Genomic DNA, 19,774 nt, shown 5'->3' with positions numbered 1-19,774 from the left:
AAACAAAGTAACAAAAGTCAATCAACATAATCAATGTATTTAACTTTATTCACATGAAAATTAGTAGTTTAGGAAATCAAATTTGTTGTGATGTTTCAATTAAATATTTACACTTTATGAAAATAATTTGAGAAAATTTGAAAGTTTGAAGGACTATTTACATAATTTAATATTTCTTAAAAGCTAATAGTACAAATGAATATAACTTAATGGATTGAATCAAAAAAAAAAAAAAACTTAAAAGATTTAAACAAATATTGAATTAAACTTAAAATAATTAAATATATATTTTTGTCTACAGTATAATATGGATTAATTATTCTAAATTGATCAACTTATTTTATATAATAAAGTGAATAATATCGACAATTAATAAATAAATCAATAATTAGTATTACATGTACAAACATAATTAATTACATATGTTTATAATATTAATCATTTATTTGTTCACTCAATTAACTTGTCACTTAGACTCTCTTTAGATTGATGAGATAAAGTGAAATGAAATTGATATAATAGTGACTAATGGTGTTTAATTGTTCAATTTTTTATAAAAATGAATTAAATAGAGTGAAATATGATAGAATTCGTTCCATTTTATTCCATCATATTCCTTTATTTCCCCCTCTACTTTGGGGTGTATATATTCCATTTTGTCATCAAATAACCAAGCAATAAAATAGATATAATATTATGGTCAGCTTCACTGATGTCCACTCCACTCCATTCCCTTCCATCCATTATGTTTATTTTAAAATATCCAAACATAATCTCATATGAATGAAATCCATACAATATAATACTACATTCATTCTTAAATATAAAAGATTTAACTCTTACAAAAGAAAATTAATAGTGTAGTTAAAATAGTCATTTTATGTTATATAGAAAAATAATTGAAATGTCATTTGTATGTCGATATAGTAAATAATGACTATTGATACGTTGAAACAAATTGTAATATTAATTAAAATTATGTTTTAAAAAATAATAAATATATTTAATAAATTAAGAATAACTTATATTAAGGAGGATTATTTTTTCATCAATACGTATTTATAATTAAAGACAGATACACCGATGTATAATTATATAACAACAAATAATAACTGGAGAATGTGTTCCCTCGTTTAAAAAAAATAATAAAGGAGTAATATGTTTATCTATACTAGTCAATTAATATTTTGAATAAGAGAGATAATAATGATATAGAGAGAGATGTATTCCTGGGAGAGAGGGCGTGGGTGGGCCCGAGTGAGCACCATCGCAGGCTGTCCGGTTCGGTTAAGAAACGAGAAATCTCGAAAACCCAACAAGACTGCCCTGCCTCTCTACTTTTTTCATTTTTCATTTTTCATTTTATTTTCTCTCTCTTTCGCCGTTATTAATTGTTTCTCTTCGTTGTCAAACTAATTTATTTTCCGTTTTTCATTTTGTTCACAAAACTGCCAAAAATGATATTGAATTAGAATTAGAATGAGAATTAATAACTTCCACTTTCCTTCTTCTTCGTCCGATCTTTCTCTCCACCCTGTCAACAACGCACATCATCATCATCAACAACAACCATAATTGATTACAAATTTCCCCTTTATTTTCTCTCTCTCTCTCTTCGATTCACTATTTCCACTGTTGTTGTATACTACGCCGTATTCCATCCCATATTCCTTTTACCTCCTTCCATCACCACCTTTTCACCTTCTCACTCCAATAACTCTCTCTCTCTCTCATCCATGTACCCCCCTTTCCCACCACCGACCTTTCTCAATTTTCCTTTCCATCTATCCCCACCCCAATTCTAGGGTTTTCATTTTCACTCTTTCTCTTCTTTTTTTTTGTTTTTTTTTTAATTTAATAAAATCCTTTTCGCTTTCCACTTTTAATTCGTTATTAGGTTTACTCTCTCTCTCTCTCTCTCTCTCTCTCTCCATATATATTCTCCCTTCTGCATATCAATCTATTTCCTCTGATTCTCTTCTAACTACATATTTTCTTCTTTTACACGCTCACACGCACCCACCATCTGTGTATACTTGTTTACCCTTTCGTGTTTTTCCCTCTTTCGCTTAATACTAATAATCTCAATTCAATACTATTCGTGTGTTAATTTTTGTCGTGTTTGTGGGTGCGTGTGGAGGTGAAGAATAGTAACTAATTGATTGTTAAATACATGGCATACCAATCGATTCAGGGTCCGAGTTCAGGATCAAGTTCAAGTTCAGGGTTTCAATTGTTGAACTCTCCTTTTGGAGATACAACTTACACAAAAGTCTTCGTTGGAGGATTGGCATGGGAAACTCAAAGCGAAACCATGCGCCGTTACTTTGAACAGTTTGGTGATATTCTTGAAGCCGTTGTTATCACCGATAAGAACACTGGTCGATCCAAAGGCTACGGTTTTGTGAGCATCTTAGCTTTTATCTATTAATGTTGGCATTATTATTACGCGACAACAATTACACACGCACACACAAACTTGTCTTTTCTTTCTATGTTTTTATGATTTGTATGTAAAAATTGATTACATCATATAATTGTATAAGCTATGGCATGTTTGCATTTTTTATTTACTATAGAATGACTTGGTTTCTATTCACCTGCATGAAATTGGAGGGTATAGGTGACTTTCCGTGATCCAGAAGCTGCTAGGAGAGCCTGTGCCGATCCAAGTCCTGTTATTGATGGTAGAAGGGCTAATTGTAACTTGGCTTCACTTGGCCGTCCACGACCACCTTTGCCATATGGTATTACATTGCATCTTAATATACATATTGCTTAATTTTAATTAAATAACCCCTTTATTAATGCTACCTTTTCTTCCATCTCTTGTTGTTATGCTATGCTCCTTTCTTTACCTAAATGTTACCCAAATGGGTAAACTGAAATTTAATTCTCAAATTGGTTATTTGCATTGACTGCCTTTATCATTTATGTCATGTCATCACCCTTGTCCTTTGCGGTTCTTTTATTTTTTATCATGGGAATCCCGCATTGACATAGGGAGGTCTAGAAAGACTACGGGTGCTTTTGCTTTCTAGTACATTTTAATTTTTTACTTATCCTTTCACAAAACTTATATCTGTCTAAAAAACACACTAGATCATGTGTAACATAATTGGTTTCAATTGTTAACTGACGTTATGTAATAACTCCTACTGCACTATTTCAATCCTTCTTACTTGTTCGACTGTTTTGTCAAGTGAGCATGCATGTTATTTCTGATACACTCTTTAACTTTGTGTCTTTGTTTTGCATAAAGAAATGAGTTTATCTCAAGCCACATTATTCTTTTCTTGATAGTCTGCTGCAACTTAAAGTTTCCAGATTACTCTTCCTACATAGTTTGCTTTTAATTTCCGATTGCTTCTTTTGTCTTACATAGGACGGGTAAGACCAGCATCCCCTTATGTTGGAAGTTTGCAACCAGCCCGTGGTGCTTATGTTGGAGGTTATGGCTACCAGCAGCAACCACTTTCCTATGGCTACCAACAAGGAGTGGTTTATCCTCCTTATGGGTGAGTGGGATGCCATTGCACATTACTTTGCAAAAACTTGTTTTGAAGATTTATGCTCTTGCCTTTTCTGGATAATGTTTCTTTTTGTTTTTTGACTGTTATATAACAGTGACGAGGTCAACTAGATCCATACAACATGTCCTTGCAAGAACTAGATTAAATCTTTTTTCTTTATCTCTTTCTTTCTGTGGTAATCAATACATGCTAATTGCAACATGCAGCACCCACGTGGTAATGGTTAGGAAATGAAAAAACAGATTTGATCATTACTGGTCCACTGTATATGGAAAACCTATGTCAATTGGATGTAATAAACATATAATTGTTCAATATTTATTTCCACGTGGGCGAGGTGTTCCTAAATCCTAACTACATTTGCATTGTGCATCAGGATGTATTACACCAGAATCATGCTATTGAGGTGATCTTTTCAACATTATGTCTGGTTGTTTTATCTTTGCAGGTATACGACATATGGACCTGAATACGTCTACCCACAGGTCAAATTAGTTTTTTTTAATTGGCTTACCGCTTATGATAAATGTTAATGTCGTTTGTATGATGCTGACTTTTTAAACTTCTTCCATCCTGTCTAATAGAGTATGTACAATCCTTATGTGGGTCAACAGTACCTTCAGATATATGGCGTTCCTGGTGCGGCAAATACAACTATTTATCCTTATGGACAGTTGGGTCAAGCTATTCCTGGTGGTCATGGCTATACAGCAATGCAGGGTTATACAGTACCAGGCCATCAGTTTGTGCCCTATGGTGGCTCCAATGTGAATGCAATAACAACTTCACCTATGCCTGCCATTCAAGCCACATATGCTAGCGGTACAGTCCTTTGTCTTAAAGAATTTTGATTTGTGACTTGGGTTGTTCCTTTTTGCTGCATTCTGACATGCATTTCACACATCTCAATTTAATTCATGTGCCTTTTAATTTTTATTTGTTACATGATTGGAAGAGTGCTGATTCATATTTGAGTTAGTTTTTGTTTATGAACAGCCCTCTTTGGTGAGTATTCTTTGTGAAGCAAATGCCCATGTAACTTATTAAAGGCATAAAAATCTATGGATTATTATTTAGTGCAAAACTAAATTCTATGTAAATGGGTGTGATTGGTAAGTGTTTGCTTTTTCAGGAATTGCTGCACCTGTTCCAGGCCAACCTCAATTTATTGTTTCTCCTCAGTTTATGCAAGGTAGCGGTCCTGACCAAACAGCTGGGTGAGGGGATGACTAAGGTGGGCTATTCACTGAGCATCTTACAGTGCATGTCTCTATGTGCATCATGTACTTATGTTTTGGATCTATCCCTGTTGCAGATATCCTTAGTTTGCAGCAGGACTAAGAGCAGTGGAACTGCTACTTGAGTGGCGGGACTCCAATCTAGCCTTGCAAGTTATTTATTTTGCATTCTAGAGGTATTGTTGCTTTGTTATACATTGTCTTGACTCTTGATGATAGGGGTGGAAATGAGTTAAGTTGCACATGAGTGACTCATAAGTCACAACTATCAACTTGTTGTCGAGCTCATTAAGCCGAGCCCGTAAGCAATTGAGTTGAGCATAACTGGGCTCATTCACACAATCTAGCGAGTGCTCAACTTGTTCGCGAGCTGGTTTATTATGCCTAAACTGTCATTTTTATTTTTATTTTTATTAGTACAACAGATAGTATTGTAAAATGATATTGCCATTTTAGATTTACATTATGAGTCAGTTGCATTATTTTAGCAAATACACATTTGATATATATTTTTTTTTTTTAAAAATGATGGAATAAGAAACTTTCTTGAATTGTATTTTGACTAATTGTAATTTATAACTTGTAAAGCCCTGTTTTTTTTTTGTTAATTTCGATTGAGCTCCTAAAGCTAGCCCAAAAAATGTATTGAAAGAGCAACTCAAATCAAATATGTTCGAACTATGAACTGATTTTAAACTTGAAATGCACAAGACCATGAACTGAGTTTGAACTTAAAGTTAAAATGCGCAACCAAACCTCGACTTACCTGGGGTCATTACCTGCTGCGCTGTTGTGAACAAAAAATAGTTGGAAGATGTCCAAAGGTCAATTTTAGGTTCTGTTAAGCTGATGAGATTAATTATCCGGGAATATTTTTGACATGTAATTTTACAATTTTTTTGTCTTAAACTTACGTCCGACGTTGCAATAGAATAAATAGCCTTTGTTAGAAGTGTGAAGTTAGATATGCTATAATTGATTTTGGCATCCTCGACCCTTTTACTTTGTTGCAAGCGTGAAATTAGATATGCTATTTATATATATCTTCTTGTATGAAGTTGAAAATAATGATATCGGAAACATGATTTTTCTTTAACAAATTTTATAAATTGTACTGCAGGTCATATATAGTCATGCTCACCAAGTTGTGTCTGAGTCGCTCCAGATGGCGAAGGAAAATGGGACGTGCAGGCTACTTCTTCCATTTGGACGTTTACACTACTGTATTTATACCTAATACTATCGCCCTCAGGAAGGGTGGTGGTAGTATTGGATCAATGGGTGTCGGAATAGGTTTTTGGCAGCCATGTAGGAATAAACTTGTGTAAAAAGAAAATCACGTCTGAATCAAAATATGATTCTTTGTAGTCCAGTCCAGTCAAGCATTGGGTTTGTAGATATAGTTGTCAATGTTAGTGAATTGCGTGAAGATGGATGGTCCATCACATTGAATATGATTTTTGTGCATAGTAGTTGTCAGGTTCTACCACAAGACACGGATGTAATTTTATTTATATAATTCTATTAAGAACCTGCCGTTTATGCAGGCGTAGACCCATCAGTATATTCCATTAGAGAAGATTTGCATTGTAGTCACATGTCCAACGTTTTCTTCAATTATTAGTTTTCAACTTTCTCATCAAGGTCAAGGTGTTGTCGATAGACTTCTATTTATCTGTTTTTTATGAACAACAATTCAATTACTTTTTGTTATCAATGATGGATTGGAGTTGGTCACGGTAATCACGCACAGTGGTCCCGTAATCGAGTCCCTTGCTAAGGGGTGAGTCCCCCTAATCATCAATTTCTACCGTACTTAGATCATTGACTAGAAATTGCCTTCATTACTTGAATTGTTTGTCAAGCATCCACATGACGTTTCAAATTGGAATCGTTACATCTCTTTCACAATAATTTACCTATCTGCAAATAAGTTATTCTAAAATAATATACCCTTTTCATTTTTAAGGTGACATTAGTTATTTTTTTTCATTTTCAAATACCATGTAATTGATATTATATGCATTATTTTGATCACGTGTTAACTGATGGTGTCTAATATTAACATAAATAGGTCAGATTTATAAAAAAATTTATTAGACTTGATAGGCCAGTTTACATATATTTAATTATTTATTAATATTATTTTTTTATTATTATATTAATAATATTATTTTTTATTTTAAATTATATCAATTAGGCAATAACTCAAGGTAGCAATTCAATTAGTCAATAACTTAGAAGTCTTTCCATATTTGTTTGAGTGGTAATAATAGATGTGTTTGGTTAAAAAAAAAATATATTCTTTGAAACCAAGAATTATGTTTTAGGGTGGGTTTAAAGGATGTTTATTTCAGATTTTTTAAAAATTATTTTGTTAGAAAAATTATTTTTTGTTTAATATATATAGATATGTACATTGATATTGGTATGTGGAGAGCATGTGGTATGAGTAGAACATTTAAATATTTTAATATGAATAAGATTTTTAAATAGGCTTCCAGACTAGACCAGACTTTTAAAAAGGTCAGACCAGATCGGAAAAAAAGCCTATGATAGGTCGTAGGCCAGACTTAGGCCTAAAAAATTAATCGTAGGTCAGACTTAGACCTTTCAAAGTCTGGTCTGGCCTGACCTATTTCCACCCCTAAATAGAAGACATTCTTTCATATTTTTGAAAGAGATAATTTGACTATCTCTCTTCTATTCATCAATGTCAATTTGACTCTAACAAATATTAGGAGACCTATATTGGTCTAAGGCAAAGTCACAAGAGCTCAATTTGGTCCATTTGAGTCAACATTGGGTTGTGAAAATGCAAGGCATAAACATCATTGTTATCATCATTAAGCATTTGAAAATCATAATCAACAAACAATTTGACTTTCAAATAAGAATGCCTAAAGGGCATAAATTTACAATCGTCGACATTATGTGATTTAAAGAGCTACATAATAAATCATGCTTGGAATGAGATGAAAAAGTCTGAGATCTAGAATCATCATTGCGCTTCAACTTGTTATGGACTTTAAGATATGCTATATGGACTAAAATGTCCACTTAAATTGTTTTCATTCGGTTTTTGGGAGAAAATAAGGCTAAACCAATTAAAAATAATCTATTTGGTTTGATTTTGATAGTCTTTATTCTTGAAATCCAAACTAAAATAATTTGATAAAAAACGAGTTGGGTTGGTTTGATTTCAATTGAGTTGATATTTTAAAAATCTAAAATAAATTAACTTTTACTCAAATACTATAAATTTTTTATACTATTAAAATAAATATATAAGCTACAATGAAAAAAATATGATATATAATTATAAAAAGCGATATAAATGCGACATATTTTTTTAAGATAAAGACACTAATATCGTCTGAAATAAAAGATATAATAATAAAATATAATAGCTTAATTTAAATTTCGAGCGATCGAGTTTGAAATAATATAAAACCGGTACCGGAATCTATAAATATTGAACTTGATTGGTTTAGTTTATACTCAAACAACAACAACAACAACAACAAAATCAAATCAATTTGCTGGTTTAATTTAGATTTTCAAGTTCTTCAGAAAATTAATTTGATTCTTACATCCCTATTTATATATCCCTTAATGAAATGAATATATTTCTTACTTCCTTCAACTTACTACATGATCAATGTTATGACATTTTTATTTTATTTTATAGACAAAGCAAGTTCTTCAGAACATTAATTTGATTCTTACATCCCTATTTATATATCCCTTAAAGAAATGAATATATTTCTTACTTCCTTCAACTTACTACATGATCAATGTTATGACATTTTTATTTTATTTTATAGATAAAGGTTAGTATGATGTTAGTATTGTTTTTTCATTTACTAAGGTTTAAATTACAATTCTTTCACTCTCAAACTCCTTTAACCTTTAGCTCAAACTAATTGAATCACCCGATCTCTTAATATTATAACATATTAGATGAGAGATCGTTGTATCATAATTCGAAATTGAACAAAATACTAGTTGAATTTTAAAATTTGACTAATGTAACATTTTTTTTTATTTTTCTCAAAGACTTACCTAAACTCCATAGTTTTTCAGAGAGGATAAAGTCACTCTCAACTATATTTGAATTCAATATAAATTATTTTTAAGATTAAGAAGAAGAAAAAAAGAAAATATATATCACACTCCTTTAAGTTACACAAAAATAACATATTAATGATTTTTTTTGTAACAAGTTAATCCTTTATTTTTTTTAACGTCAAATTCATCATTTATGTTTTTAAATGTTTATATGAATGATCTTAATTTCAAACCAATAAATTTCTATTGCAGTAATAATAAGAGCATAAACTCTCAATCAAATTTTAGAAAAATAATTAAACAAGAGATAATTCAAGTAAAATAAATTTTAAGGTTCTTGAAATTAAATGCAAAATACTCTCAATCTATGTAATAAAAATTATTATGTTGTTCTTTATATGATTGATAATAAAACTCATAGTACTATTTTAAAAATCTCTAAGTAAAATTAACTGAAATGAGCTTAGATTAAAAATAATTTAATTTGATATTCCGTGTAACTTAAATGAATACAATATATTTTATAAAAAAAATTTATAGTTAAAAGTTTTGTAAATTATTTATTTATAGTTAAAATTTTATTATTAATTTTTTGTGAAACAATAAAATTTTATGAATTTAATTTATACATACGAACATTTTTTTATATTATAATTTATGTCTTCACCAAACAAAATATTAAATAAATAAAGAGCCTTAAGAATACTCTTTTATAACACTTATTTTAATATAAAATCATCTAAATGTATTAATTATTTATATATATATATTTATTTAAATTAAAAATATAAAAAATATAAAATTTAATATTTTATTTAAAAAATAATATTATATCACGTTATTTAAAATATTTTAATATTTTTTAATTAAAAAATTAAAATAAATAACTAAAATTATTAACTTTTGAAAGTTATCACTAATTTTATGAATAAATAAAATTACAATTAACTTTTTTTTTTTTTTTAAAAAAAGAACTATTATAATTTCGGTAGCGAATTTTGTAAAAAAAATGTTTTGTAGCGAGTATCGACCATAACTGTTGTTGGAGCCAACTGTAAAGTGTTAAACTAATGGCAACCAAATCGCCGGACAGACCAGCCGAGCCTCCGTCTATCGCCACCGATACTCCGTCTATCGCCGTCGAAGCTCCATCAACCGCAGCCGAAACTCCATCTACCGCCGCCGAAACGCCTCAAACTCAACTTCAACCTTCGACTTCTACTCCTCCTTCTGCAAAGCCGCTACCACCGACGGCGAAACCAGAGGTCCCATTGCCAGAATCCAAAACGTCAAACGATCCAAGCTTAATCTTAGTCCCAAGTCACTCGAGATGGTTCTCATGGGATTCAATTCACGAATGCGAAATCCGTCTCATTCCAGACTCTTCCAAGAACCCTAGGGTTTACAAATACTACAGAAACTCCATCGTTAAAATTTTCAGATTCAATCCCAACAGAAAAATAACATTCACGGATGTCCGCAAAACGCTCGTTGGTGACGTCGGTTCAATCCGAAGAGTCTTCGATTTTCTGGAAGCTTGGGGTTTAATCAATTACCATCCTTCTTCGGCGCTCAGTAAACCCTTCAAATGGGAAGACAAAGAATCCAAAACCGACTCAACATCAAATTCCACGGAATCTCCTTCTCCGGCGCCTGTCAGAGAAACCGCTAAGAGAGTTTGCAGTGGTTGCAAAGCTCTCTGTGCCATTGCTTGTTTTGCCTGTGATAAGGTCAGTTTAGTTTTCCTCTTCCTTCTCTTTCTCTTAATCATTTGGATAAACAATGTCATTAAGCATGCACATAAGTATAACTTATTTTTATACAAAATATAAAAAAAGGTTTGTTGCATATTTTTTAAAAATATTTTATCATTTAATAATTTAGATTAAGAACAATATAAGTTGTTTTGGGTTTGTTTATCATAGTAAAAATTACTTCTTTAAAAAAGTGATTTTTTATTCTAAAAAAAGATATACAAACGGGTCATGTTAAACTATTTTCATTTAAGTTTTTTCATAAACTATCATGTATTTCTTATAGAAATAAACTGAAAATTATAAGTTGTTTTCATAAGCTCTTATAAATAATATAATATCGCAAGTAGTTATGCTAGTAGATAAACCCAAAATATAAAGAAACTTTAATTCCACACGTCATTGAACTGTGAATTTGGGTGCAGCATGATATGACTCTCTGTGCGAGGTGTTTTGTTCGCGGCAACTATAGAGTTGGTATGAGTAATTCAGATTTCAAGAGAGTGGAGATAAGTGACGAGACCAAGACCGAATGGACTGAGAAGGAAACACTGAATCTTCTTGAAGCTATTACCAAATTTGGTGATGATTGGAAGAAGGTTTCTCACAATGTTGTTGGTAGGACTGAGAAGGAATGCGTTGCTCGTTTTCTCAAGCTTCCTTTTGGTGATCAATTTCTGCATTATCAACACTCAGTGTCTGCTCCTCTCACTGATGATGGTTCTGATCAGTTGAAGCCTTCTGCTGATGCTGATTGTGAATCTGAAACTGTTGCCTCAGCTAAATCTAATAAGAGAATGCGTCTCACACCTCTTGCAGATGCAAGCAATCCTATTATGGCTCAGGTTCTTTCTTGGCTTAAAATGATTCTTGTTTTGTTTGAATTATTGTTGATTACATCTGTGTGTTGTAATGTTTGGTGAAAAAGTGAAACTTCATTTGATTGTATGTGTAGCAATAAATAAAAAATCATGACATCCACTTTCATGTTCCAATTGCTCTATAATTGTTGTCTTAATTCTTAGTAGTTGGTTGGTAACTCCGACTTGTCGCCTGAGTTTGGTTATGACCTTTGTAGACTATGAACCGTGTTGAATGACAAATGATTTCTTTGAAAGTTCTTCTGTGACTTTACAATTTCGTTGTTCAAATTATTGCAGGCTGCTTTTCTTTCTGCTTTGGCAGGGACAGAGGTTGCCCAAGCTGCGGCTCAAGCTGCACTGACAAGTCTGTCTGATCTTTATAAGTCAACTAGAATTAATTATCGGTCATTTCCAAAGAATACATTGCATCAAGGTGAGAATGACATTTCCCGGCTTAAGATCGACTTTTGAATGAATTTGAAGCTGTTATATTTCTTAATGGGGTTTATCTGGAAATGATTGACCAATGTTCATAGTATGTACTGTATTAATTGGAATGGTTTCCAAATTTTTAATACTCAAATTCCTCAGTAGAAATAGTGGCTTTATGTTTCATGCAGATGCTGGTGTGACATCTAACGGTGGTAATGCTTCAAATTCTATTGAAGGATCTCTACTGCGTGCAAATATACAGTGTGAGAAAGAAGAATCAGATGTGGAAAAAGCAATTTCTGATATTATAGCAGTTCAGGTCTGTCATGTGTTAGCTTTTTGTTTGATGGTTTTATCATTTTTAAAGTTTGATAATCTTTGCTAAATTTTTGATGTTGTGCTATCTAGATGAAAGATATCCAAGACAAGGTTATTAATTTTGAGGATTTAGACCTGCTAATGGAAAAAGAACGCCTGCAGTTGGAGCAGGTGAAGAATTTGTTTTTCCTTGATCAGCTTAATCTTTTATTTCGTAATAAAACATCTGCACCGAAGAGTGGAGAAGGCCCAGAAAACAATAATGTAAAGAGGAATTGATGACTGATGAGTCTTAGTTAACTATTGAGCGTAGGTTTAGTTGAATGTAAACAATTTTCCTTTTTAATTTTTCTGCACTCCTTTTGCTTTGGTTGTGAAGTCACTGGAGTGTTTGTTCAATATTATTGTAACAATATCTTCATATCATTGTAGACTTTTCATCAGATATAGTCAACTTGCTCACTCATTCCTGCTTAAAAACTCTGCTGAAGTTTCAAATATGTTTTGTTTACGCTTAATTTCTCTACCCCCAAGTATAAAGTATTTTAAAGAACAAATTATTTATATCTAGAGATGAAGTTGCATCACTAATCACAATGTTTTAAAATAAATTTTTCGTGTCGATATAAGTTATTAGAGTGTGTTTTTAGAGCTATCTAAAACTACTGTATGTAATGTCAGACAACACACCATAATCACTAGCTTTTGCCGTGGTTATTGCATGTTTGGTTTGAAATAAAATTGTAGAGAAATGGTTAGACAAAATTGTTTATTTACTTTGTCATTACATTAAAATGTCATACAAGTCAATTTGAAAGTAATGCTTTCTTTTCATTTTTCATCCGACCATCCAAGAGAAAAACAATTTTCACCTTTTCACTTTTCCCACTTTTTGCATCAATTCAAAACTATACATAGAACAATCCTACTTTCTCTCTTTTTTTAAATTTTTTTTCCTGCTCTCTCCTTTTTCTTTCTCTGCATTCTTTGCTATCCATCAGGGCAATGTTTAACTGAAGGTGCTGATATTCACTGCAAAATATCTTATCCATTACATCAATTTGTGCCATTCATTTAGCCTACTCTGGTTTATCAGTTTTTGAAGGAAGTACCATAGCAAATATCATATTTATAACATTTAGACGCCATTTCTAGCTTACAAAAAATGTCATGAAAACATTAAACGGCAGCCCATGAAAGAAACCAATGAGAACATTTCTCTCCCGTCACAAGCATTTCTTTATATGAACTTAAACGATGCAACCGCCTGCAGATTTCAAGTGGAAGCTGAATGAGTTTCAGTACATAATAACATAGAACCCACTTTAACTAATTATGCTGCATTATTCCATAAACTAAATTCCAGAATGAATATCTTGGAGCATCATAACCTTTTCTCTGTCAAATATCTGAATATATCAACTATGAAAAGAAGTTAACCTTCAAAATTTTGGAAGCATACTTTTCTGTTTCCTCTTCCACAAACTGCAGCAGACAACAAGATACAGAGTCATCATTACTAAGCAATATTTAGATCTAAACTAAAACATCACATCCATACACATAGACACTATAGTATATCTAATAGTACCTGTCCTGTCACAGTATACAGTCTGTTATACCAGCCAACTGTTGACATCCCAATAACTGAATATAGATGCTTGCGACTCTCGCCGGGATTTTGCAGCGTATACTCAATGTAATAAAATCCTGAACCATTTTTTAAGTCAAAATTAAGTACTTAAAACTTCAAAATTCAAGTTTCTGTACTATAAATGCAGAAGTTTTGAATTTAATTTAAGAGTAAGATTATGCACCTTTAGATGATTTACAATTTATGAGTTTAGCAGCCACACCAGGGGGTCTTTTCCAGCTTCTGTCAAGCCCACTTACCTGTTATATTCATTTTAAGGAAAATTAAGCATTAGTTGTAACCGAGGGAAAGAAAAAAAATCAGCGTCATAGTTTTTGAATCTGATAACAGAAATGAAACCAGAGTGTCAGCAAATTCTTCAACTTTGCCGAATGATTCCATCTTAGTGAAATCCGGTCCGACCCCTGTGATCACAACGCTCACTGGAGAACCATACCGACAGCGATTAGTTTTACATGTATGCATTGCAATTTGCAACTGATGAGGAAACAAATGATTTAAGAAAATACAAATTGGCAGGAAGGAGAGTTTGATTAAAATACCGTTGGAATTAGATTCATCTTTTGGGTAGAAAGCAGTTAAGGATTTAAACCCTGCAGACTCTCCTGTTCCTATCTGCCACTCTGATTAAAACAGAAAACAAGCATATAAATTATAGTAATTAATTTAAACCATTGAATTGAATTCCAAGGTATATATATACATATCATTTTACTTCCAAACATGCAATTCAATTCACCTTGAGGAATTTCTATCTTGAACTTGTTCTCATCATCAGTGTAGATACTAACATCCTCAGACACATCTGATATACACATTAAAATTAAATTGAAAAGTAAATAAAAAATACTATGGTACTTACCATTACCAATGTAGTAATAATACAAAGTTTGAGTACAAGGAAGAATCTTTTTTAGAAAACAACAAAAAAAGTAACAATGAATCACCATTTAGTGCCAATGCATTTGGGACAGTAGATAGTGCTGCAATTGCTGCTGTGGATGTATAAAGAATCAGTTGTCTTCTATTAACAACATGTTGTTGTCCTTCAAAGGAAGAGCTGATAAAACACACATATTAATATTAAAAAAAAATGAAGTATACTGTTTATGAATGATGAGGCATGAGAAATAATTGAAATTGAGAAAGTTATTGTTGCATATTCCATCTTACATTAAACGTGTTGTTGTTTTATGATGTTCCACGGTTATGGGAGATGATGATAAACCTTTATCGGCAGCAGAGGATGTTGGTGGAATGTGTAAACAGCTGAACCATGAAATTGATGCCATTCCTTTTTAGATCAGCTTCTCTTTCTCACCCTTCATTTCCTTTATTATTATTATCTATTTAATTACACTTTTATCCTCCACAGAGAAGACACTATTTCTAATTTAATTAAATCCAAAATTAAATAGAGAAGAAAACCATTATAGATAAGAAAACAAAATGGACAATTTTCAAAATTAAAAGATATGTACTGTCATGGTAAATTTATTCGACAGTGATAACTAATAACAACTTGTAAAAATATTAATTTTACATAAAAAAAAGGCATACAATTGATGGGAAAGATAATTGATTTCTGAAAATAACAATGGTACAAGAAGTGATTATTTCAAAGTTATTCCTTTGATCTTTTCAATTTCAATAGAAAACGCAATGAAAAAAAGCCTAGAGCCAATGTTTGCCAAAACCAAGCCCTTGAATTGGAAGGATCCAGTCTTCTAGCCAAGCACCAAGCATAGATAGCCTCAATGACATGTGCAGCTGCAGCTAGAAAAAACACCAACCTTGTCATCCACATAGATCGAAACACAAACAGACATATTTGTCTGAGAAAAAACACAATCCCTATATCTGGTGGTAGGAAAGCAGCACCGAAAAGTGATGTCATTCCAATGACACAAAACAACCACGCATAGATGCTAGGCCCATCCATACTTTGCCTTTTCCTCTGCTGCATTCTTCTTCTTCGATAACTTCAACTGAATCTCATTCTTTTACGAGATCTCATTTCTCTCTTTTATAATAAAATACTGAAGTTGACTAACATATTAGAATTTAACTGTTATTATTGACTAAGTAAAATAATTATATATTTGGTAAAAAAAGGGAGAAAAAGAATTACTTTTTTCCCAAAAAAAAATATACTTTTTTTTCACTAAAATGCTGCACTTTTAAAAAAGAAAATTTTATCGTGTACCCTCTCAATTATCCACGTACCCTCAAAAATTAAAGGAAAATACTAAAATACCCTCATATATATATATAAAAAGTTACATTTTTTTTTATTTCTTCATTTCAACATTTTAGGAACAGAAGTAACTGTCTAAAAAAAAAAAAAAATTCCAGAAAAGTTTTCTGGTACACAACTTCTCCTCTAGAAAACTTGAAAAGTTTTTCGAAAATCTTTTTTGAAGCTTTCTGGAACTACCAGAAAAATTATTTTAACTTTTCTGGAAAACTTACACTATCAGTAAACTTCAATGTGATATTTCCGGAAGCTACCGGAAAATTTCATCCACAAGTTTTTCGGTAGTTGTTTGATTTTTTTAAAAAAAATATTTTTCTAATTAATTTTAATTTTTATTATATTAGTATTTATTTAATTTATTTGATTTTAACTAATTTTTTTTAGTGGATAGGGCTAGAGGTAGAGACAGCAAAAATGTAGGAAGAATGTCTGACTTTAAATCTTCATCGTCTATGTATGCTGCTCTGGAAAGGATTCGTCCGACAGACGATTTATGATGTATTAATTATTAATTATGACGTATTAATTAGTATGGTGTATTAACTATTTATGATATATTTTATGATGTATTATTTATAGTGTATTCATTATTTATGGTATATTATTATTTATGGTATGGTGTATGAATTAATATTATTATTTATGGTATTAATTATTATTTATGGTATAAACAAAAAATAAATTGGTCGAAAATCTTTTTAATGAAGTTTTTTTGTAGTACAATTTTTTTATTTTTATATCGAAAGAATATTAAAATCTTTTGTACCGAAAGAATATGAAAATCACTTTTGTACCGAAGGAATATTAAAAAAAAAAAGTCACAAAATTACTTTGGTTAAAAAGTTTTCACTCAAAGATTACTTTTACATACTAGAATTAGAACTGTTCTACATATAAAACCATTTTAACCAAATTATATGAATTAAAAAAATTATCTATGATTTTCTTTTTATCAATTCTATTCTTGTTATCTATATTATATAAACAAAAATACAATAATGATAGTTTATCTTATTTCTCTATACAATATCAGTCATTTATATTTTTTTTTTGTCAAATATCCACATCGTTTAAGCTCAAATTTAATAACAATAATATATTTATTATGAACACAATAAATTGATAAATTCAAAACACAATCCTTCCTTCACTATCGTTGTTTGAAAATTAGACTCCATTTGCTAAAATATTTGCATATTATTATCCTACTTATAATAAATTGAGACTCATTTTCTCTTACCGTGAATATCATTTTAATAAAAAATTATGTATATAACATTAATTTTTTTTCTTTCAAGTATACTACTCATTAATTAGTATTATATACATTATTCATAAAACATTACACTTCACTTTACATTATACTCCTTTACATTATTTTGATTTCAAGTTTATTGGGTGTTGAAATATCTGGTCCTCATATTATAGAAGTGTAGTTTATTTCGCTAGTCTCAACTCGGTTATTTCACTTTTACATTCATGATAAAAAAAAGAAATTCCAATGCTAGAACCAATTTTTTTATTTTTAAAGAAAAAGAGAAAACCAACAACCAAAAAGGCCTTAAACCTTATAAAGGAATAAAAGGGAGAAAAAAATAAAAGTAAAACTACATTAAATAGTGCTTTGAAAACCAACTTTAGAGTGTGTATTATAAACGCATGTGCACTTTAAATTTTTTATTTTTTGACTTTATAACAATTTCAGTAAAATCTTGATTGTGATAAGGATCATATCGTCACCGTCATTATTCCAAAAATCTCAATTCGTCTAGAAGGGGTTTGTAAAAAGACATAAGTTAAAGACAAGGTTGTATATCAACTTTCATTCTAAGAATACAAATTACATGAGAAATACAAATAACACCCTATTTTATATTTTGACGCATCAACTTTTGAAAGGTTAATCAACTTCAACTATTAATCTAAGAATCTAAACTATAAGTGAAATACAAATAAATCGTGTATCTGAAAAACAAAAATTGAAAAAAATTATAATACACTTGTTATAGTTGAATATATAAATCATATATAAAACAAATATTTTTTATTGATTAATTAGTTAAAAGATAATCTTTCACGAATTAGTTAATTAAAAGATAAATATATATTTTGATGTTAATATATCTCTTAAGTGTCTTCTAGATAAAAGACTTGAAGAAAATGATATTACATTAATTATAACTTTTTATATAAATTATACACTAGTTAAATACTTGTCATCTATCAATTAATTAAAAAGTTATATGTCACATTTCAAATAAATAAATAAAGAATAAATATTTTTATTATTATTTAGTACAAATCTTATAAATTTTCTTGATAAAAGTTTAAGAAACATTACAATACACTAATTATTATATACCATTTAGATCATATACGGAACTAATATTTGTCAATGATGCATAAAATGGTATAAATGTATTATACCATATTATGTGTGTTAAATTAAATTTAGATTAAATAAAAATAATATTACACTGCATAATCTTGTATGATGATATTACACTGCAATGATATATAGTTTCTTCTGTAAGTGAAACTTAAATTATCAGTCAATTTATAGTAATCAAAGTCAACTTTTTAACTAATTTCTAAAAAAATGACAAATTTAATTTTTTAAATATTAAATAACGAACAATTCCTAATACAAATATTAGGACCAAGTCATACCATAAGAATGAGATACACATATGGAAGCTACAATTTTTTTTGTGATAGACATTGACCAACCTTCAATATATTTCCATGAAGGTGAATTTCTTTGTTCATATTCTTCACTATTTAAAAATCTATTTAATGGAAACTATTATTTTATATAAAAACTTATATATTTTTGTAACCCCTTTCTTATTTTCAATATTTGTAACATTTAGAAGAGAAAAATATATACCATTTTTTTGCACTCATATATATATTACACTTGTAAGAGCATATTTTAATGATTAATTGCATTAAACTAAAAATTAATTTAATTTTATCATGTTATTCATTTAATAAATCCTTCAAAAGTAATTTAAAAAACATGTTTATTTTAAAGAAAATAAATTAGCTAAAAGAAATTGTTTTAAAGAATATACAAGTTCACCAATGTTGCTAATCAAAAAGTTTGGTTTCTGAATTTATTTTTCACCTCATTCTGTTCCCTTTTCACATTCACACAAAATTCGAAAAAGAGCGAAAAAAAAAAAAACAAAAATTTACAAGTGTGATTAATTTGGCATGGAGAGTCCATTTAAAATTTGAAAATTATGACTTTCATTTCATTAGTTTCTTAATTTAAAAAAAAAGAGGGGAAAAGTAATAGCTTAAAGTAAATATTATCTTGGATTTATATATATATTATTCGTAGTTATGAATACAATATCTATACCATCTTAGGACAAAGTTAGGGTTTGTCAATTAGTATCTATACTATCAAAACATAACATTGTCATACAATTGTATCAAAAGTATGAGGAGTTATGGATTAGAGAGCAAGGATGAATTTCCTCGAGAGGGTTCAGTAGTGTTGGCCTTACCAACCCCATCACCTCCTCCTTTGGCTTCTGCCTCAATTGGTACCTCCAAGAAGAGTAGAGGCAGGCCTCGTGGTTCTCACAACAAGAATCACTCTAGGAAAATACCTTCTGGTAACTTCTTTTTTCTTCTTTCCCT

At 30.3% G+C, this 19,774-nt stretch overlaps 4 protein-coding genes across 4 annotated transcripts in view; 3 read left to right on the top strand and 1 right to left on the bottom strand.

Moving 5' to 3' along the window:
* Positions 1-1,314: 1,314 nt before the first annotated feature.
* On the top strand, positions 1,315-6,414 carry LOC101499275 (uncharacterized). The gene is made up of 8 exons (XM_012716024.3): positions 1,315-2,404; positions 2,624-2,747; positions 3,386-3,518; positions 3,982-4,018; positions 4,118-4,355; positions 4,666-4,767; positions 4,849-4,947; positions 5,892-6,414. The coding sequence occupies exons 1-6, from the start codon at positions 2,174-2,176 to the stop codon at positions 4,752-4,754; spliced, it is 852 nt and encodes a 283-aa protein (XP_012571478.1). The 5' UTR covers positions 1,315-2,173; the 3' UTR covers positions 4,755-4,767; positions 4,849-4,947; positions 5,892-6,414.
* Positions 6,415-9,852: 3,438 nt separating this feature from the next.
* On the top strand, positions 9,853-12,675 carry LOC101499593 (SWI/SNF complex subunit SWI3B). The gene is made up of 5 exons (XM_004500771.4): positions 9,853-10,572; positions 11,022-11,441; positions 11,757-11,892; positions 12,080-12,210; positions 12,300-12,675. The coding sequence occupies exons 1-5, from the start codon at positions 9,913-9,915 to the stop codon at positions 12,486-12,488; spliced, it is 1,536 nt and encodes a 511-aa protein (XP_004500828.1). The 5' UTR covers positions 9,853-9,912; the 3' UTR covers positions 12,489-12,675.
* Positions 12,676-13,217: 542 nt separating this feature from the next.
* LOC101499898 (psbP domain-containing protein 3, chloroplastic) lies at positions 13,218-15,225 on the bottom strand. The gene is made up of 9 exons (XM_004500773.3): positions 15,037-15,225; positions 14,811-14,923; positions 14,603-14,668; positions 14,406-14,486; positions 14,203-14,285; positions 14,027-14,102; positions 13,801-13,919; positions 13,650-13,694; positions 13,218-13,476 (listed from the first exon to the last, which is right to left on the bottom strand). The coding sequence occupies exons 1-9, from the start codon at positions 15,153-15,155 to the stop codon at positions 13,450-13,452; spliced, it is 729 nt and encodes a 242-aa protein (XP_004500830.1). The 5' UTR covers positions 15,156-15,225; the 3' UTR covers positions 13,218-13,449.
* A 4,346-nt stretch (positions 15,226-19,571) lies between these two features.
* Positions 19,572-19,774, top strand: part of LOC101507512 (AT-hook motif nuclear-localized protein 10) — a 3,701-nt gene continuing 3,498 nt past the window's right edge. The window contains exon 1 of the mRNA XM_004501057.1: positions 19,572-19,749. Coding sequence (XP_004501114.1) covers positions 19,572-19,749 — 178 coding nt within the window. The remainder of the gene's footprint in view (positions 19,750-19,774) is intronic.

This window comes from Cicer arietinum, chromosome 5 (assembly GCF_000331145.2).
Source record: "Cicer arietinum cultivar CDC Frontier isolate Library 1 chromosome 5, Cicar.CDCFrontier_v2.0, whole genome shotgun sequence".
NCBI classification, from domain to species: Eukaryota; Viridiplantae; Streptophyta; class Magnoliopsida; order Fabales; family Fabaceae; genus Cicer; species Cicer arietinum.
This window is presented reverse-complemented; position numbering and strand designations above follow the sequence as displayed.

Bases quoted from the DNA above. Each gene is read 5' to 3' on its own strand.
- LOC101499275 (XM_012716024.3), top strand. From the start codon at position 2,174: ATGGCATACCAATCGATTCAGGGTCCGAGTTCAGGATCAAGTTCAAGT. The intron at 3,519-3,981 runs GTGAGTGGGATG...TTATCTTTGCAG, and splicing joins GTGGTTTATCCTCCTTATGG to GTATACGACATATGGACCTG. The intron at 4,356-4,665 runs GTACAGTCCTTT...TTGCTTTTTCAG, and splicing joins TCAAGCCACATATGCTAGCG to GAATTGCTGCACCTGTTCCA.
- LOC101499593 (XM_004500771.4), top strand. From the start codon at position 9,913: ATGGCAACCAAATCGCCGGACAGACCAGCCGAGCCTCCGTCTATCGCC. The intron at 11,442-11,756 runs GTTCTTTCTTGG...AAATTATTGCAG, and splicing joins GCAATCCTATTATGGCTCAG to GCTGCTTTTCTTTCTGCTTT. The intron at 12,211-12,299 runs GTCTGTCATGTG...TGTGCTATCTAG, and splicing joins CTGATATTATAGCAGTTCAG to ATGAAAGATATCCAAGACAA.
- LOC101499898 (XM_004500773.3), bottom strand. From the start codon at position 15,155: ATGGCATCAATTTCATGGTTCAGCTGTTTACACATTCCACCAACATCC. The intron at 14,669-14,810 runs GTGATTCATTGT...TGTGTATATCAG, and splicing joins AAATGCATTGGCACTAAATG to ATGTGTCTGAGGATGTTAGT. The intron at 13,695-13,800 runs GTACTATTAGAT...TGTCTGCTGCAG, and splicing joins TGTATACTGTGACAGGACAG to TTTGTGGAAGAGGAAACAGA.